At 42.8% G+C, this 19,867-nt stretch overlaps 1 protein-coding gene across 1 annotated transcript; it reads left to right on the top strand.

Moving 5' to 3' along the window:
- The first annotated feature begins 915 nt into the window (after positions 1–915).
- PTGER4 (prostaglandin E receptor 4) lies at positions 916–14,421 on the top strand. The gene is made up of 3 exons (XM_025867363.2): positions 916–1,494; positions 1,959–2,880; positions 12,477–14,421. Exons 2-3 carry the CDS (start codon positions 2,002–2,004, stop codon positions 13,065–13,067), a joined length of 1,470 nt encoding a protein of 489 aa, XP_025723148.1. The 5' UTR covers positions 916–1,494; positions 1,959–2,001; the 3' UTR covers positions 13,068–14,421.
- Positions 14,422–19,867: the final 5,446 nt, after the last annotated feature.

Raw genomic sequence — 19,867 nt, 5'->3', positions numbered from 1 at the left:
TTCCTACTGGGAGGAGTAGTTCCCGGGAGGAGGAGAAAGATCTCCGCGGGTACACAGCCCTCCCATCCTAACTCTCCCACGTGGTACCTGTGGGTCATCTGTCTCCACGGCCGCAGGGCTCCGCCACCAGCGTCGGGAGAGGCTGTGGTCCCGTCTCTCTCTTTTTTCTTTCTTTCCTTTTTTTTTTTTTTTTTTTTTTTTTTGCCCGGGAATGCCCAACAGAGCGAAGCCCACAGCCTGGGCACTGCCAACCAACTACTTTCCTGGATGGACTGTAATTACTTTCGAAGGATAGATTCTTCGTTGTTTCCCCAGCCCAAACCTGGCACGCGCCCGCCCATCCACCCGCCCGGTCCGGTGACCGCTCTCCCGACTTCGAACACGGAGCCGCGCGCGCGCACCGCATCTCTCCACCCTACCTCCCCCGGGGCCGCGCGCGCACACACACACCTGGGCCGCTCTAAGGTGGAGTTCTAAAGCAGTCGACCTCCCTTCCCAGCGCCCAGGTGTTGAGATCCACGTGCAGAAGGTGCGAGAAATAGCTCACTCGGAGCCGGAGGCAATGGGGGAGAAGAGATGCTGGTTTCAGAGTTAGCCCCCTCTGGAAGCCGAGTTCGTAGTGGCTAAGAGCACCAGCGCCTCCCAAGGTCCCCGCCGACGGCGGCACTCGGAACATTAGCCTGAGGCGCGCGCCCGGGTCTTCGCGACCCCAGCCCCGAGGAGGCGGGGCAAGCCGCGGGGAGCCGGCCCTCGCACGCAGCTCGAAGCCCCGCCTCCTAGCCCGGCGCGCGGCCTCGCGGCGCAGAGAACGGAACACACGCCCCACCCCCTTCCCGGCCGGCCAATGGGCTTCCGGGCCGCGCACTGTGTGGCCCCGCCTCCGCCAGGGAAACTTGGAGCAGGAGAAAAGTTTGTACAGAGGCTGGAAGGGCGAGAGCGGAGCTCGAAACCCTGCAGCCAGGAGGAAAAAGATGAAAGATCCCAGGTCAGAACCTCAGGCCGAGCGGACCACAAACCGCCCCTGGGGCGTCGGAAGCACCCTCAGTGTCAGCCGCCAGCCCCGATAGCCGCCCGTGCTGCCCAGGGCTGAGGAGGACCGCGGCCCGAATCCGGGACTGAGGCTCCGTGCCACCTGCGCGCGCGGCCCCACACCTGCGCGCTGTCCGCCGGGGGACCGGACCTGCGGGCTCCTCAAAGTTTGGTCCCGTCTTTGAAGGTACGGAAGAAAAAAAGAAGAAAGAAAGAAAGAATCCAAGATCAGGTTGAATTGACCCATCCCGCTACCCTTCTGGCTCTCCCAAGTGTTCGAAAGCTTGCCATTCTGACCCCAGTTCCGGAAAATTGGCAGCCACAGAGACCCGGTTCTGAGAAGACAAAGGCTTGGCAAGCTCCACACTGAGCGGGCGAGACCGAGGGCAGGTTGGAGGCGTGTGGTGGACGTCTGAGTCTTGACCCTGGGGTCCTCCGCGGCCCCCATCGCCGCGGCTCCCACAGGTAGGATGAGGGTTTGGGGGCACTGGGCCGAGAGCGGTGGGCGGGCGCTCCTCGACCGGAGCCCGGGAGGAGCGAGTGCGCTTTCCAAATTGCCTTCCGTAACTTGTTTTGAGTGAGGATTTTATTGACTCAGAATCTGTCGGGAATAAGAGCGAACCACTCACTTATCCCTAGAGATAGGTCTTGTTCATCTTGGCAGTGGAGAGAGTTAGGGCTGGGGGAGGAGGAGAGAATGGCAGTATCAACTGACAAATTACCAATGGCAGGAGAGTGGGTGCTTCTGGCAGGAAGTATCCGGAGCCTGGCGATTTCGGTAGCCGAAGGTGGTCAGTGGCTACAATCCACGATGCAGGATCCAGTTGTTCCTCTCGTCTCATCAGAATATTGTTTCTTGGGCGCGGGTCTGACACCTTGCAAGTGGTCATTTCCCCTCACCGGGCCTTTGTCTTTCCTACCATCCCCAGACCCAGCCTCGAACTCCAAGGCTGCGTACCGAGGGTCACCACCATGTCCACTCCTGGGGTCAATGCGTCCGCCTCCTCTACCCCTGACCGTCCGAACAGCCCGGTGACCATCCCGGCGGTGATGTTCATCTTCGGGGTAGTGGGCAACCTGGTGGCCATCGTGGTGCTGTGCAAGTCGCGCAAAGAGCAGAAGGAGACGACCTTCTATACGTTGGTGTGCGGGCTGGCCGTCACCGACCTGCTGGGCACGTTGCTGGTGAGCCCGGTGACCATCGCCACGTACATGAAGGGCCAGTGGCCCGGAGGCGAAGCACTCTGCGAGTACAGCACCTTCATCCTGCTCTTCTTCAGCCTGTCCGGCCTCAGCATCATCTGTGCCATGAGTATCGAGCGCTACCTGGCCATCAACCACGCCTACTTCTACAGCCACTACGTGGACAAGCGGCTGGCCGGCCTCACGCTCGTCGCGGTCTATGCATCCAACGTGCTCTTCTGCGCGCTGCCCAACATGGGCCTGGGCAGCTCGCGGCTGCAGTACCCGGACACCTGGTGCTTCATTGACTGGACCACCAACGTGACGGCGCACGCCGCCTTCTCCTACATGTACGCGGGCTTCAGCTCCTTCCTCATTCTCGCCACCGTGCTCTGCAATGTGCTGGTGTGCGGTGCGCTGCTCCGCATGCACCGCCAGTTCATGCGCCGCACCTCGCTGGGCACCGAGCAGCACCACGCGGCGGGCCCAGTCGCGGTGCCCTGGGCCCCCTGCCGGAGCAACCCGACCGCCGCCTCCCCCGTTCTGCCGCGCCTCAGCGACTTTCGCCGCCGCCGGAGTTTCCGCGGAATAGCGGGCGCCGAGATCCAGATGGTCATCTTACTCATCGCCACCTCCTTGGTGGTGCTTATCTGCTCCATCCCGCTCGTGGTGAGTGGCCTCCCGGGAAGGCGGCCCTTCTGGGCCCTTTCCCCGCATCCACCTCCCTCCTCCGTCTACCGCTTCCTCTCTTCCCTCTCGTGCCTTGACGGTGAACTTGTCCTCCAGGTCCAGGCTGGGCTTTCCACACTCGGCTTCTCACAGAGCAGGCCAACCTCCCCAGTGAGATGTAGCAGGTGCTTTTCTCCTAGGCCCCCGAGTTTCTTTCTCCGAAAGCCTGGTTTCCTTTCTCTCCCGGGACAGCCCCTACCCCTTGCTGCCTGACATTGGCCTTGAGGCTTCCGAGAACACCTGCCACTCTGTCAGATGTGGAGGGGAAACCGCTGTAGTGTGACTTAAGTCCTCCACAGTGAACCGCAGAAGCCCGAAACCTCCGGGGTGGTGATCTCTTTGTTAAACACCATTCCTTAGGGCAGTGGGTGTTTGGTGCTTTGATTTGTGCACGGAGTTTTTTTCCTTTTGGTTTGTTTGTTTGTTTTGGTAGATTATGTGGCAGTTTAGAGCTAGAGAGATTGGATGCGTTTTGGTCTAGTCTGACACCCTCACATGACACAGGGCGTGACTTGCTTAAAATAATCTAGCGGACCTACACTGTCAGGCTAGATTCCCTGCTCTTTACTGTGCTGTGTGCACTGCAGGTGGGGGTCACATTTCCTACTAGGGCACAGCCCAGAGTTAGGTTCCTTCATTCTTTCTTGGAACCAGGAAAGCCAGGATTCTCAAGGGGCCTATGAAGGGCCGGCTGATGTACACGGGTTACTGAATTTGCATTCTCAACAACTGTGAGAGGTACAGTGCCATTCTAAAGAAAGGAGGCTTTAGAGATGGTGATCTAGTTACTGCCAAGCCAAAACTCTGCAGCTTGTGATGAACCTCAGACCCACCTGACTCCAAACACATAATATTACATCATGTCTCACTCCTAGAACATTTCTAATTTTGGCCTTCGTACAGTGTGTGCATTTGAGTTTTGGCACACTTCACTTTTAGGACACCGCCTTCTTTAAAATTGCCTTCGGATTAGCTTTTAAAATGTTACAAGCAGAAAGGCTGAAAACACACCTACTTCTCTACTTTGCCTATCATTAAACCAGAATGCACCAGAAACTGATCGGCTCATGCACATAACACCTTCTCCAGAGTTCCTCTTGAAAGCAACAGATTCTGAGTTTTTCCATCTCTCAAAACACTGTATTTCTAGAAATTCTAAACTACCAACTCAAAAAGAGAGGACTTTTCTTTCTTCTGCTGATTGGGAACAAGAGAAAATAAATGTAATGAGCTATTCTTCCTTTCTTTCTCTTATTAATATGGTCCAGGGATCTTTCATATAAAAATATTATATCTGTGATAAAAGTGAGTGTAAATGAAAGGAACTTAGATGTGGCTGAGAGCCAGCATACAGTAGCTTCTTGACAATTTGTATAAACAGAAATAAATATAATTGGCCAGAAGGGCCTTTAAACCATTCCAGGATCCAGTATAATTTACCGAGTTAAGTCACACTTGAGCCACATAAATATATTTTACTGTCTGTAATGGCAACTCAGAATACCGTGAGATTTTGGAAGAAACAACCCTGCTCCTGCTAGGGCTCCTTTCTCCGGCTGAGCCTTAAGTTTTACAGAACAGTAAATGACAAAGTGAGGGGCTGTTATGTACAGAAGAACATCCACTTTAAGGAACTAGCATTACATCTAGTTCAGCAACATGCACATACTTCTAAAATATGAAGGTAAGCATATGAAGCTGTTGATGATTGATTGCACAGTGACAGATGAATTGTTTTCTTGGAGCATCTAGAGAGGCATAAAAAACTTCATTCATTTTATGGGCTGAAGTGGACCTGCCCCTGTGGTATGGGGCCATTTATCACAAAGCCTTTGAAGTTACTTGAGAAGCTAGAGGTAAGACACTATAGGAGCTATACTTGTAGTCTGCAAATTAGCCACATTTTAACTAACAAATACTATCCACTATTATATAAAGTCAGTAACGTACAGTAGATACTAAGTAATTTTACTCTGAAAATTGAAACTGGCTCAGCTAAAAAGTAATCATAGTAAAGTAGTCATGTGCCTTTGTAAGTAATAAGGAATCATACAAGTAATAGTAGCTTCAGTGTTTAGCCTTTAGTTCTGGCTACCGGACTCTAATTTCAGAATCAATTTAGTTGTAAATTAATGATAATCAAGGAGGTCATTATACTACCCACCCACCCACAGTTTGGCTGTTACTGGAAGAGTTAAAAGGGGAATTTACCCATAACTATAGTCTTCCTTGGCTTATTACTTTTACGACTTTCTTGTATTTTAATGTTTCTCATACTCAGATTGTAATTTAAGTTTAAAGTTTCTGAACGCTGACATTTAAAGCAGTTGGACCTATCTTCAGTTCCAAGGAAACTAATGAAGCACCTTTTTTACCTTTATCAAATCAAGTTAGTTGCTAATCCTATTTGAGGAAAATCAAACCTTTCAAAACACTTAAAATGCTTCCGAAAGGCTAATAGAGCAAATAGAGTTTCCTTGGAGTTTCAGAAAGCTTGACACATTGTATAAGGTTAACAAGCAGCCGAATTTTGTCTTTTGGACACCAGGGAAGAAAAACTACAGTGGCTCTTAGAGGGCACTTGATACTGAGTTTCATAGAAAAAAAGTAAATTTTAATTTGTTATCCAAAACACGTCTCATACATAGAGCTTGGAATGGAAATTTGAGAAAGCTTGGGAAATTAATCATGGATATAAGAAACTCTGCTAAACTTGAGAAATTTTCTAAAATGAACAGAGAAGGTTCATAAGTACATTTGACAAGGAACATTACATGACAAGATTTGGTGGGAAGGTGGTTCTTGTCATTTTGCCTATTCCATTTAAAATCAGTCTCTGGTTTTTTTAAACCACAAAAAGCTGAACAAATGAAAGAGTCTACACTTAAGATAAATGTAAAAGGGATTGAATTCTTCAGAAATATGCAAACAAGACAGCCTCCTAAGGTCCCAGTGTTAAATACTAGAGCTAGATCAACTTCTGGTGCCCAATTTTACAGTTACTAATGTCGAGATAACAATTAAAATCAAATCTTTTGCCTCGAAACTGAACAGTGAACGCTGTAGGATTTGAAAAGGCATTTTCTCCCTTGCATAGGCAAGCCGAGGTCAAATTTACCGCTTACTTCCTTCTCTTACTTTCTTTCTTCTTACTCTGAAATAACAAGGATTCATCTCTGTTAGGGGTAGAATGGCCAGTTTGATTCATCTTCTGCTTTGGACAAGTAAAACATTGATCTTTAGGAAAATAGCTTCCTGTGAGTGTTTATTTGGTTGTTTACTATAAACCAGTTGTCTCTGTAAAGCCTACACCAGCATTCAATCAAGAGAGATTTATTAGAGCAGAGGAAAACTGGAAAAAGATAGACTTTTGTTTACCGGAAGCAAACTGGAAGTGGAGTCATCTGATGGAATTTCAGATGAGTACAAATCAGTTAAAGGCATAAGAGCAATGCCATAAATTCGAGTACTCGTACAGCAGAACCTGAAGGGTTTGATTATTTTTTCAAATAAATTTGGCTAAGTTAAAAACATAGCAGTTCCTGAAAGCGGTGTTTTAGTCATAAGCATGGAATTGCAGACCAAGTTAGTGCTGGAACCTTGAACACTGCAGAGTAGCCCATGAAAGGGATTCCCACCTCCGGCATCTTGTCTGACTTGTGAAGAAAGCAGGGCTAGCCAATATTTTCACTCGTTCCTCAGTCTTCTCAAAGGCACATGAGGAATTTCTATCCTTCTGCAATTTGCTGGGGGGCTGGAGGGCATCCGGTCTCATGGACTTTTACACCATGCTTTTGCTGACCTGCCAAGGCTCCGTTTTATGGAACATCTACTAACAAGATTTTTTCCCCCCAGAGACGAAGTGATTCTTGTAATCTCCCATTAGAATATTGAAAGTTCAAGTAGAGAAAAAAAAACAAAACACAACTTCAGAAATATATTTTCAATGTGGAGACAGACGTGTAGAGATTAAGTAATTTGCCTGGAGTAAATGGCTAGTTACTGATCCAGAGGGAAGGAGAACGGAGCACTCTTACACCATCACATGGGCAAGAAGTCTTTCCACTCTCCTTTACTTAAAGATTTTTTTTTTTTTTTGGTCATTAAAAAAAAAGTGGGAAGAATTTCTAGTAACAGCTGTGTCAATTTTGGATTCTTCACAGGGCAGTTAGATAACAGCACACACACATAATTCCATTTATGTTCTTGGAACAGAACACATAGCACACACAAATCCCGCTCTAGGATCTTGTCATTTATTGGAAAGCATTTGTACTTTGACAGTCAGTGACTAAATCAGTCTCATCAAAATTTCAACATGCTTTTTCAATTAGACATTCCCTGCTAACTGGTTTTTCTTACATAGGAAGTACATGTTTTTGATACCAAATCCTTTACACCCCGAAGCTACTTCTAAGCTATGGTTTTGAAATTATTCCTATATTCCACAGTAGCCAAACTTCCATGTATGGGTTACCAAGAAAGCAAGGACAGCAGGCATATATGTTGTGTGCCAGGCATTATATACGAAGCACTTTCATCATCTGCACATGAATTAGAAGGAGCAGAGCCAGGACTTGAACCGGGTTTGTTTGATTCAGAGCGTGTGTGTGTACCTTTACAACATACAGCGTCACTTATAGCTCTCCTGTCCTCACACCTTGTTTTGAATTTATCATATTTTCTCCCAAGTTATGCTCCAGTGCTCCTGAGTCCTAAGCTCTAGTCATCTTCAAGCACTTTAGAAGACGGTAATGTCTGCCAATGTTAAAGATAAACCACACGCACAAATCTGCAGCTCCTAAAAAATAGATTCGCTTTTAAAATTGCAAGAGAGTATATATGTTGTTTGTATCCAATGAAGTGTTTTAAGGTGTCTTTTTCCCCCAATGCAGAGGTTCTGTTTTATCACACTCTTCCAGCACTGAAAACTGCCTGAACATGTTTATTTGTGAAGCATTCCTGTTGGACAGGAATTCCAGAAAAGCGCTTTCTCCTCCCCACATGACATTGAACACTGCTGTGGATATTCCTATCCCTGCTGCTTTGGGGAGAGCAAACCAAGTAGCCTTTAAAGTGAGGCAGAGATTGCTAGACTTTAAAACATTATGGAGTGCATGGAGCTTTTGTTCATTTTTGTCTTTTTCTCCACCTCAAGTCAATCTCCAATGAGAACACACTGCAAAGGAAAACTGGTTTGTCTTGATTTGTTTTTTTTCAAACAATTTGACCAACTTTTGCGAATGTTTTTATCTGAACTTGAAATGTTGCTTTTCATATTCGTCTTTATTGCTACCTTATGGGCTCCTCTTTGCTAAAATGACATTAAGTAACCAGGCTCAGTGGCTTATATTAATTGTAAGCTTGCACACACACACACACACACACACACACACACATATGCCCATGGAACTCTAAATAGGGCTTCCTTCATTCCCTTGGACACGAGTCAAAATCAACTAGGGCCGTGGATGAAGTGAGACACAGATTGATGTGATGCTTTCCTTGCCTCTCATCACCTTCGCTTACGAAAGCCCAATTATTAATTTTTTACAACTCTCTGGCTTTTCTAAAACGTCATAGAAATTTTAAAATAAAATGCTAACTCCTAGTACATTCCTGTAAATAGCTACAGATTTCATTCCTTTTATATCCATTACAACCATTCAAAAATTTTCCTCCTTTCAGAACTAATCCTGTTTCTTTTGAGGTAGGGGTGGGAGAGGCAACCAGCAACAAAAGATTTCAATGTTAAAAACCTCAGAAATGCAAAGTTCAGACTTCACCAAGATTCTGCTCTGAAAGAGGGTCTTAGAGATGGCCGGGCGAACTGCTGCTTAGGGAGGGCCTGTGGAGCAAAAACTCCCAGGTGGAGCAACACCGCCACCTAGAGGCTATAAGTCTCAAGTTCTCACAGACCCTGCCTAGGTTTTTTTCCTAAAGGCTATGCACAGGGAAGGCCTGATACTAACACATTTAAGTCCACTATTTCTTTTACCCTTAGGAACACAGTAGGTGATGTGAGTAATATATTAACCTCATGCTTTGTACCAGTGATTCCATTGTCAGGAAATAATTCTTAAACAGAAAGCCAGCCAGCCTGTAGAACAGAAAAAACAACATGGGATTCATCAGGAGATCTGGGGCCCAGACCAGAATCAGCCACCGACAGGGTGGCTTGATAAGTTCCTCAAAACCTTCAGGTCTTGGCAACACTTCATCTAAGAAAAGGCCTGTAGACCAAACACAGCTCAGTGCCTCAAAAAAGATTATGGTAAGAAGAAACCAAAATGCTTTTTTTCACTATTTTTTTATAAAGATAGACAATCAATCCTGCTTTGTCTTGTTAGTATCACTTATCCAAGCAGTTTCTGAAAGTCTTTTAAGACATCATATACTTCTGTTATCCTAGCTCACCTTTGATTTAGCTATCTTCCAGAGATCAAGGTATTAATTTCATGCTAGTGAGAGCCATTTGACCATTTTATTTTATTCTGTGAGATTTACAGGATCATAATCCCTTATCCAAAACATTTAGGGCCAGAGGTGTTTTAGAATTCAGAATTTCTTGGCTTTTAGAAAACCACTTTAGTAATATACTGTATAATATGTAATTGGGACGATATCTCTGAAGCAAATCACAGGAATACTTACACTCAGTAGTATAAATAAACTGCAAATAGCCTATCTAGTTCAGTTCAGGTTTTACTGCCGAAATAAGTTTAGCTCAGGTTTTGCAACCAAAAACAAACAAACAAAAAACCAAATGAATAACAACAAAATAACCCCCCAAATGAAAAACAATAACTTCTTAGAAAAGGACTATGGACCTGAGCTGATCAAGGTCTGAATTCCCACTAAGGAAGAAATAGAAGTATGGTTACACCTCACTGATCTAGCTTCCTCTAGAAACAAGTTTCTCATGAGTTGAGTTTTGCAGATTTATTTCCTTCATTTTAAGCTTATCTAAACTGTTCTAAATCTTTCTAAAATATCTCTTCTGTTTCATAGTGATTGATATACCAGGAGTATTAATTATTATACTGTATGGTAAAGTAGCAATGTCCTCAAGTCTTGTTAAAGTTAGAGATATTTGCCCCTAGTTAAATGGCTCCAGCTCTGCTTTTGTGAGTTCCTTCTCCTTTTTATGGTTTTTATGCATCCTCCTTGGCTGAGACTCCACTCTTCTCTGTAACTTAAAATAATTACCAAAGGCAAGTGATAATTACTAAATAATTGCTAAAGACAGAGATCAGTTATCTTAAAACCACTTTTTATGTGAGGTGAGATCTTTCTATAAAAATCCTGGTGGAATTAGAAGTAAGATTTAGACAATAATACTCTAAGAGTAAATTTAAGGGGCACCTGGGTTGCTCAGTCGGTTGAGTGACTGCCTTCAGCTCAGGTCATGATCCCTGGGTCCCAGGATCGAGCCCCACATTGGGCTCCCTGCTCAGCAGAGAATCTGCTTCTCCCTCTCCTTCTGCTGTTCTCCCTGCTTGTACTCTCTCTCGCTCTCGTTCTGTCAAATAAATAAAATCTAAAAAAAATTAATATAAGTAAATTTAAGAGTGTACATTTAGCAAGTGCTTTTTCCTCTAAGGAGTAAAATGTAGTCATCCTTAAGTTTATATAAATTCATGCTTTCTTCATTAAATCATTTGAAGTTGGCATATTATTTCATTCTTCCATGACTTTACACATGGAATTACCTCTATTTGAAATGCTATGTCCTTCCTTCTAAATTTAGCAAACTCCCCCTCATCCATCAAAAACTCCAGGCAAGCTCCCTCCTCCTGCAGGAGGGGCCCTCTCACGCTCTCCCCTCCTGATCTGGATTAGTCGTGCCCCCTTAGAGTCTTCTCCCGCTTCATTTAATCACTTTGCAGTCACAGCTGGTTCTCCTTCCTGTCTTCTGCACTGTAGGTTACTCTGCCTTCAAGAAGTTTGTGGTATTTAATGCAACTTTTTGTGGCCAGACTTACCGCAATGCCTAACACACAATAAGTGCCTACTCTTAAATGATGAAATGCGTGAAAGAATATGAGTAACTAAGTGATTAGGATAAGAGCAAAATTTGTGAACTGCCAAAAATAAGACTCCAAAATGGCAAACAGGTTGTTAGGGTCTCCTTGTGTTCCCTTCATTTATGCCTACCCATCCTGTGGTGGGCTGGCAGACATGCCTTTTGCCATAAATAACTCAAACTGCTGTAGAACCAGCTGTCTTCCCTACTGGTCTGTGCAGAGGTGCTCTCAGCACTTGGCTATTTACTGGCTCAAATGCTATATAGACAGAAAGGAGGGACGGATTTTTTTTTTAAGATTTTATTTATTTGAGAAAGAGAGAGCATAAGCAGGGAGGCAGAGGGAGAGAGAGAAGCAGGCTCCAAGCCCAAGGCGGGACTCGATCCCAGGACCAGGAGATCATGACCTGGGCTGAAGGCAGACACTTAACCGACTGAGCCACCCAGGAGGGACTGATTCTGCCAGGAGTTTCAGGAAGGATTCACCGAGTGACAGTTGTTGAACAAAACTATAGTTTGCAAGCAGCCCGGAGCCACCAAAAGTTTAGCAATTGAGCAGCACAGTCAGATCTGCTTTCTAGACAGAATCCTCTGGTGGCAGTTTGGAGGATGGATTGGAGAGGAGAGGAATTGGAGGTGGGAAAGCTACTTGGGTGGCTGATGCAATAATCCAGGTGAGAAATGCAGTGCGAGGGAAAAGATTGGAAGAGGTGTTTGAAGGAAGACTTGGTACCACTAGGGGATTACTATAACTGGGGAACAGACTCTATAGAGAAAATGAAAACTATTCTCTGGTCATACTGGATGATAGGAGATTCAGAGAGTGGTTTAAAAGTTTCCAGTGTATTCTTACTGGACTCTATAATAAAGGAAATCTCTGGACTTTTCTGTGATGATTGGATGGTGGGTTGACTTACAAAATGAGTTTCATTTACATATATAAAAAGGCAACTGGAGGGACTCCTGGGGTCGAGCCCTGCATCGGGCACCCTGCTCAGCAGGGACTCTGCTTCTCCCTCTGCCCACTGCTCTGCCTTCTTGTGCTCTCTCTCAGGCAAATAAATAAATAAAATCTTTAAGAAAAAGTAATAAAATTTAAAAAATTAAAAGGCAACTGGCATAAGGGAAATCGATGGCTATGGTGGGGGGAAAGATACTTCATTTGAATTGCAAAAACTTAGAAGCACTCACAAAAATAAAGTTAATAAAATGTTTCTCAAGGACACTTTATGCATGTGTTGCCTATATATACATTGCATTTTTTGTATACCATCTTTGAAGGAAGATACTCGTAAGATAGTTACAGAAATATTAAAGTTACACTAACTCAAAACAAATGCAATTACACAATTACCGGTTTTTCTGAGGCTTATTGTGTAAGCTGCTCTTACTCGGCACTTATTAATAGAAAAGTGGGCAGCTAGCTAACGTTACTAGGTTAGACACTGATGCAACTATTTCCCCAGTTGATTCATGACAAAATCTAAATGTGGGCATCTCATTTATGCAGGTACGGGTGTTCATCAACCAGTTATATCAGCCACGTTTGGTGCAAGAAATCAGCAAAAACCCAGACTTGCAGGCCATCCGAATTGCTGCTGTGAACCCCATCCTGGACCCCTGGATCTATATCCTTCTGCGGAAGACAGTGCTCAGCAAAGCAATAGAGAAGATCAAGTGCCTCTTCTGCCGCATTGGCGGGTCCCGCAGAGACCGTTCGGGACAGCACTGCTCAGACAGCAGAAGGACATCTTCCGCCATGTCTGGCCACTCCCGCTCCTTCCTCTCCCGAGAGCTGAAGGAGATCAGCAGCACATCTCAGACCCTCCTGTACATGCCGGACCTCAGTGAAAATGGTCTTGGCGGCAGGAATCTGCTTCCCGGTGTACCTGGCACGGGCCCGGCCCAGGCAGACACCACCTCCCTGAGGACTTTGCGAATATCAGAGACCTCGGACTCCTCCCAGGGGCAGGATTCAGAGAGTGTGTTACTGGTGGACGAGGTTAGTGGGAGCAGCAGGTCTGGGCCTGCCCCCAAGGGGAACTCTCTGCAAGTCACATTTCCCAATGAAACACTGAACTTATCAGAAAAATGTATATAGTAGCTAAGGAAAGAAATACAGCACTATTTCTGCTATTTCTGGAAGCATATAAAATCCTGTGCAATAGACACATAAATGAAGTGTTTCGCTGTGCGCAGAAGGGCTGTTTGTCCTTCAACTCACATTAGAGAACATCTGGGCTCTTTAGCACTTTCCAGTCAAGTTGATTCATAGGGGACCCAGGGTCTGAAGCACATTGGTTTTCACTTCACTATGACACAGGATTTCTGTCACCACTTGATGGCTGGGAAGATCTACCCTCAGTTTTTCTACTTGATAGGAGGATGGCATAAGTTTTGCTATTTTCATAACATCCAGAGCTTTATATCTGGCATACAGCAGAAGGCCAGGTATGGAAGGGCTCTATTCCAATAAACTATGAGGACTATCTTGTGATTTAAGTGTCTCACTAAAGCATGAAATGTGAATTTTACTGTTGTAAATATGACTTAAGGTATTTAAAGTATTTTCTTCTCTGTGAGAAGGTTTATTGTTAATACAAGGTATAATAAAATTATGGTAACCCCCTTCTTCCCAGTATAACCAGCTGAAGTTGCAGATGTTAGATTTTTTTCATAAACAAGTTCAGGCCAAGGTGTGGAAAATACACAGTGAGACTCATAGCTATAAAAAAAAGATATAAATTTTTAAAAGAAAGAGTTTAATATTATAAAAGGAATAAAGCAAAATACTATTTTAAGACATGAACATTATAGTCCAAAATATTAAAGTTCTTTCCAAGTTATGTGTGATACATAGTGAAAAATTTTTAGTGATGCTACATGTATTTATCCAGAAAACTGTGATTTCGGAAGAAGCTAACCTGCTGGTTAAAATATTTTTTCTACTTTTGACCCCACTGATACTTTTAAAAATATAACGAATTTTAAAAAGTCTGAATAAATAACCCATAATTGAAGTGTATAATATAAAAGAAGTCTAAGCAACTTGTTTTCCCTCTTAAAGTGTTCATAGTTTTACTTTCCTAAGGAATGATCTAGAGTATCCTTTAAAATTTAAGAGGAAGGCAGGTTGCACCATGAAGGCCTTTATTTTGAGATGTGGAAGTTATCACAGATGCCGTAAGAGTTTAACAACATAAAGAGTGCAGGACTTGGACACATGAGGGTAACCTTCTTGCGGCTTCGTGTAATACCCAGTGACGCTGTACACATTTGAAGGACCTTTCTCAAGGAAGTACTAAGCATGTTTTGTTGCTTAAAATGTTTTTGTGAATTGCTTGGTTGTAATTAAATTCTGAGCCTGGTAGTGATACGGTTTTAAGAAGCAGTTGTACCAACTGAAATTATTTTGGAGATTACAATAAATAAATACACTCAGTCTGAGTTCCGTATCATCAGTTTTGGAAAACCTGTGTGATTTTTGGGTTTCAGGTCATCGTCTACATCTTTTAAATTGGAATCTTTAAATTGTTTTATTTTGAAGTGATATCAATTTTAGGAAAAAAGTTACAACAGGAAAAAGCCTTGGATCCACTTAATGGCGAATGATACTGGGGAGAAACCAAGATCTGGGTGTAAGGTGGACTCAAAATCACATTTGTATGGGTGGAGGAGAGTACCGGGGAGACGATATTATGCCTAACTTGCTGCATGTGGAGAACCCAAATATTTATTACAAAAAAATTAGCATAAGCTTGTGGCCCTTCCTACTTGTAAATTCTCTCAATCAGTGCTTCTCAAACTTGATCATGCACTAGAGTCATCCGGAGAGCTTGTGAGAACAGATTTTCTGATTCTGTAGGTCTGGGGTGTATACACTTCTGAAAAGCTCCTAGGTGACTCTGATGTAGCAGTATGAGTACATACTCGGAGTAATCCCCAGGAGTGAGGTTGTGATTTGCCATTTGCAAGTTTTTAAAGGTATTTTTGGATGATGTCAGAAAAACGGGACTGGCATCTTCACAAGCCTGAAGGCACAGTGATTCTCAGCTGAGGTCGGCATAGCTTAGAAGGAGCTTCTAGTCCAAGCCTGAGATGTTCCATTTCCCCATGCTAACCAAAGCCTAAGAAACAATGTTTTCAGGGAATATTTTACCTGTGAAAGAGGCTTTCATTCTTCTCCCATGTATATGGACAATAAGGCAATCCTTAGATTTGTATATAAATGAAATCTATATATTATAATATACTACACATACTATATATCACCTGTGTTTATGGAGGAAAAACTAAGCTTCATTCACAAGTTAGTATTACTAATACTCAAAGCATAATCTCACTCATACTTCACTTCAGAGGTTCACCATCCAGAATATAGACTCTGGCTTATTCTTTTTTTAATTAAAATAAAATTCACGTATTATAAAGTTTGCCCCATATTTTAGTATGTTCACAGAATCAACCATCACTGCTGATTCCTGAACATACTTATCATCCCAAAAAGAAGCCACATGCCTGCCCGTCAGCAGTCACTCCCCATTCTCCTCTCTCCCTAGCACATGACAACCACTCTATCTCTACGGATTCTCCTGTTCTGAACATAAATGGCATCATACAATATGTGGCCTTCAATATCAGGCTTGTTTCACTTAGCATAATATTTTCAAGGTTCATCCATGTTGTAGCATGAATCAGTTCTACATTTCCCTTTTATGGCTGAATAATACTGCTGTATTTCCCTTTTTTTAAAAAAAATTCTGTATTTCTGATAGTAGTATTTGTATACAAGTTTTTATGTGAACATGTTTTCAATTCTCTATATACCTGGGAATAAAATTGCTGGGTCATATGTTAACTATATGTTCAATTTTTTGAGGAACTGCCAAACTGTTTTTCCCAAGTGTCTTCACCATTTTACATTCCCACCAGCAATGTACAAGGGTTTCGATTTCTCCGTATCTTCATCAATATTTCTTTTCCTCATCAATATTTCTTATTGTCTTTTTTGGTTCTAGCCGTCCTAATGGATATGAAGTGGTACCTCACTGTGATTTTGATTTGCATTTCCCTAGTGACTAATGATGTTGAGAACCTTTGCACATGCTTACTGGGCATTTGTATATCTTCTCTAGAGAAATGTCTATTCAAATCCTTTGTGCATTTTTAAATTGAGTTCTATGTCCATATTAGTTTGCTAAGTCTACCATAACAAAATACCACAGACTGTGGGGCTTCAAGCAGAAATTTATTTTCTCACAGTTCTAGAAGCTGGAGGTCTAAGATAAGGTGCTGGCAGGCTTGGCTTATCCTAGGGCCTCTCTCCTTGCCTTGAGATGGCCATTTTCCTGCTGTGCTGTCACATGGCCTTCTCTTTGTACACCTGCTTCCCTGATGTCTCTTTTGTTATAAGGACACTACTCATACTGGACTAGGGCCCACCCTTATGACCTTGTTTGACCTGAATTACCTCCTTGAAGGCCCTACCTCCAAATACAGTTACATGGGGTCAAGGAGAGGGCTTCACCATCTGAATTTCAAGGAGATACAATTCAGTCCATGACAATGTCTTTTGATTGTTAAGTCTGGTTTATTAAAAGAACAGCCGAGGAAGAAAAACTTCAGCATTGTTCGTCATCCATTCCACATCTATTTATAAAACTTACCAGCTATGTGATGTGAAGATAGTTTCTTGTGGGAAACTTGTTCCTGAACATTTACAGCTTCAAACTTTCTATGCAAGAAAATTCTGATTGTCTAACTGGCTGGTATTAAACTCTACCTGGTCCCAATAGGATCCAGTGGAGAGAAAGATAATCATAACTCCATCTTATGATCTTTAAGACAATCTAACCAACATGTCAAGTGTGTTAGGAAAGATGGTTAGATTGGTACAGCTATTAAAGTGGTACTTTGATGAGAAGACCATGGAATACAAAAGTCCTTTCCCAAAGTGCAGCCACCCTCTCCATGGTTTCTTACTGGCGTCACGAACACAAAGGCCCATGGGAAAACCAAGGCATGGTGGTATTTACTGTTAGCTATGCCTTTGGCCTTAAATCTTAATGCAGAAATAGCCACATGACATGAGATGGTCATTTTTCCTAAACTACAGGCAATCCCTACCTTCCCAAGGTTTGCATTACACCACTTCACTCTCGCAAAAGACCTACATTAGTATGTTTTCACTAACCCAAAGGAATCCAAAGAAGATTTTTGCTTTTGCCAAAAAGTTGAAAAGCAAAAATAGCATTCAGTGTTGGTTTTGCATCGAGCCATTCCAGAGGCAGCACAGCCCTGGGCAGCGACAGTGGTCCCCCAGCTTCCTGCCCCAGAACCAACACTCAGCCTCTCGGCACCAAGCCGCCAGGGCTTGAACTGTGTCCGTGAGCATCTGTGCTTTATCTGGAGTTCTTTTGTGTGTTCGTTGGCAAAATGTGTCCTACAATATCAAAAAAGTCTAAGAGAGGTTATTTCGGGGGTTTGAGAAAACTCAAAATTTTTTCCATATACATTCATTGTCATTGCTTCTTCACTTTATATTGTTTCAACTTATGAAAGGTTCAGTAGCCTTGCTCTCCTTCCAGATAGCAGTGAAGCTGTCCTTGTGATTGCTTCAGAACAAAACACGCCGTGAAGTGTGCTCTCTTCCACTGCTCTCCCCACCACATGCCTTTCCCAGCACCTCCAAACCTGAATCTGAGATACTGCAGGTATGATCGCAAGGTGGCTTTCCAGATACACAACGAATGGAACCAGAGAGAAAGAGAATCAACAAAAACAGCACATTTGACCCTGTTGGTTAGCATGGGTCCTGGGGCATACCTGGGGCTTTAGCTGCAGGCTGGAAACACTTTGGAAAAAAAGAAAGATAGTTGCGCCTCCTATCCTCATATCAATATCAGTGTCTCTACCATTCATTCATTACCCTATCTTTACCTTTCTAGGTCATCTACCCCATTCCACAGCATGGGAGAGAAAGAAGAGTATGCCAAACATTCCTATGTCCAGAAAACATTTAACCATGGCAAGTCCACACACTAAAATCTGAACAATTTGGTCAATATTTCTTTTTGAGAAGGGGTGAAACAAGATTCAATGCAAGGGAGAAGCAAAGAGAATTCCCAGAACCATGATGAAAAAGCTCAAGGCAACAGCTCTGTAGCAGGCCAGGGACGCACATCTAGACTGAGGCAGGAGAGGAGTTCTAGGATCTCGCTAAGGTTTAAAAAAAAATTGACAGATTATTTAATGTTTGGCAATATTGAGAGTAGTATTACATTTCTATTAGACAATGAAGGGAAAAATTAGTCATATATCTATGGAAAACAACGCAACAACAAAAGTAATTATCGACGCCATGAGCAACAAAGTACAAAAAAGTTAAACTAATAATATTCGAGGTGAGATTAACTATGTGTGATAATTACATAGCCCTATTAAATAATGAATATAGATTGAAGCCAAAATGATAATCAATTTTACTGGGAATGGAGGCAGAAGTGGTAAATAAATATACTGGGGGGAATGTAAGAGGGCTAAATCATACCCATCTATAATAAGAAATCAAGTTCATGGGGTACCCGGGTGGCTGTTGGTTAAGTGTCTGCCTTCAACTCAGGTCATGAGCTCAGGGTCCTGGGATCAAGCCCCATGTCGGGCTCCTGAATCATCGACAAATCTGCATCTCCCTCTCCCTCTGCCCCTCGACCTTGCCACCCTGACCCCGCTCATGTGTTCTCTCTCTCTCTCTCTCTCAAATAAATAAATATCTTTTTAAAAAATAAAAATAAAAAATGAAGAGACATATCAACAGATGCAATAAATGGACTTTTGGTGGATCCTAATTTAATCAAACCATACTATCACTCAATGTGATGTAATTGACAAGAACTACAATGTGGCTATTTTAAAACTGAACTTATAATTTAAAACCCTCCCCAGAAGAAAACACTAGGGCCTAGATGACTTCACTTGCTAGTTCTATTAAGCACTATTGAAAGAAATACCGAATCTATAGAAACTGAGAAAAGAGTAGATGGAAATACTCAACTTTTTTACAAATGAGCTCAGCATTAACCTGATTGGACAACTACAAGAAAACTACAGACTGATATTCTTCATAAACATAGACATAAAAATCCTTAATAAAAATGTTATGAAATTGAATCAAAAAAGATCTAAAAAGGATAACCCAGCATGACTAAATACGGTTTATCCCAGAAATGCAGTTGATTTGCCCTTTGAAAAATAAACATAATTCATTATAAAGGAAAAATTATAAGATCTTCTCTGAGAGATGCAGAAAATACATTTAACAAAATTAATTGCCCAGGGACTTCCTCAATTCAACAAAGGACATGTATTAAAAAAACTACAGGTGCCATCATACTTAACGGTGAAAGACCAAAAGATTATAAATGAGGCAAGACTGTCCATTCTCACTGCTTCTATTCAACATTGTCCTGGAGGTTGTAGCCCGTGCAGTAAGGCAAGAGATGGAAATAAAAGGCATGCGGTATGAAAAGGAAGAACAAAAACTGTCTTTATTCACAAAGACTTGTTATTATAGATAGAATATAAGGAATCTACAAAAAGCTAATTCAACTAATAAATGAAGCACTAAGGCGGCAGGCTACAAGGTGAATACACAAAAAAATGGATTCTATTTCTGTGTAATAGTATCAGATTGGAAAATAAAATTTTAAAAACATTCCCTGTAATAGCATCAAAAAATATGAAAAAGAAAATTAGGGATAAACGACAAACATATGGGCAAGATATTCACAGAAAACCAAGCAGCATCACTAAGAGACATTAAAGACCTAGAACAATGCCAGTTATGCCATGATCATGAATTCAAATATATGACATTGTTAAGAAGTTAATTCTTCCCAAACT

This window comes from Callorhinus ursinus, unplaced genomic scaffold (assembly GCF_003265705.2).
Source record: "Callorhinus ursinus isolate GAN/ISIS: 27379988/994484 unplaced genomic scaffold, GSC_fseal_2.0 scaffold3, whole genome shotgun sequence".
Classification (NCBI taxonomy): domain Eukaryota; kingdom Metazoa; phylum Chordata; class Mammalia; order Carnivora; family Otariidae; genus Callorhinus; species Callorhinus ursinus.
Note: the sequence above shows the minus strand (reverse complement) of the source record. Positions and strands in the feature narration are given on the sequence as shown.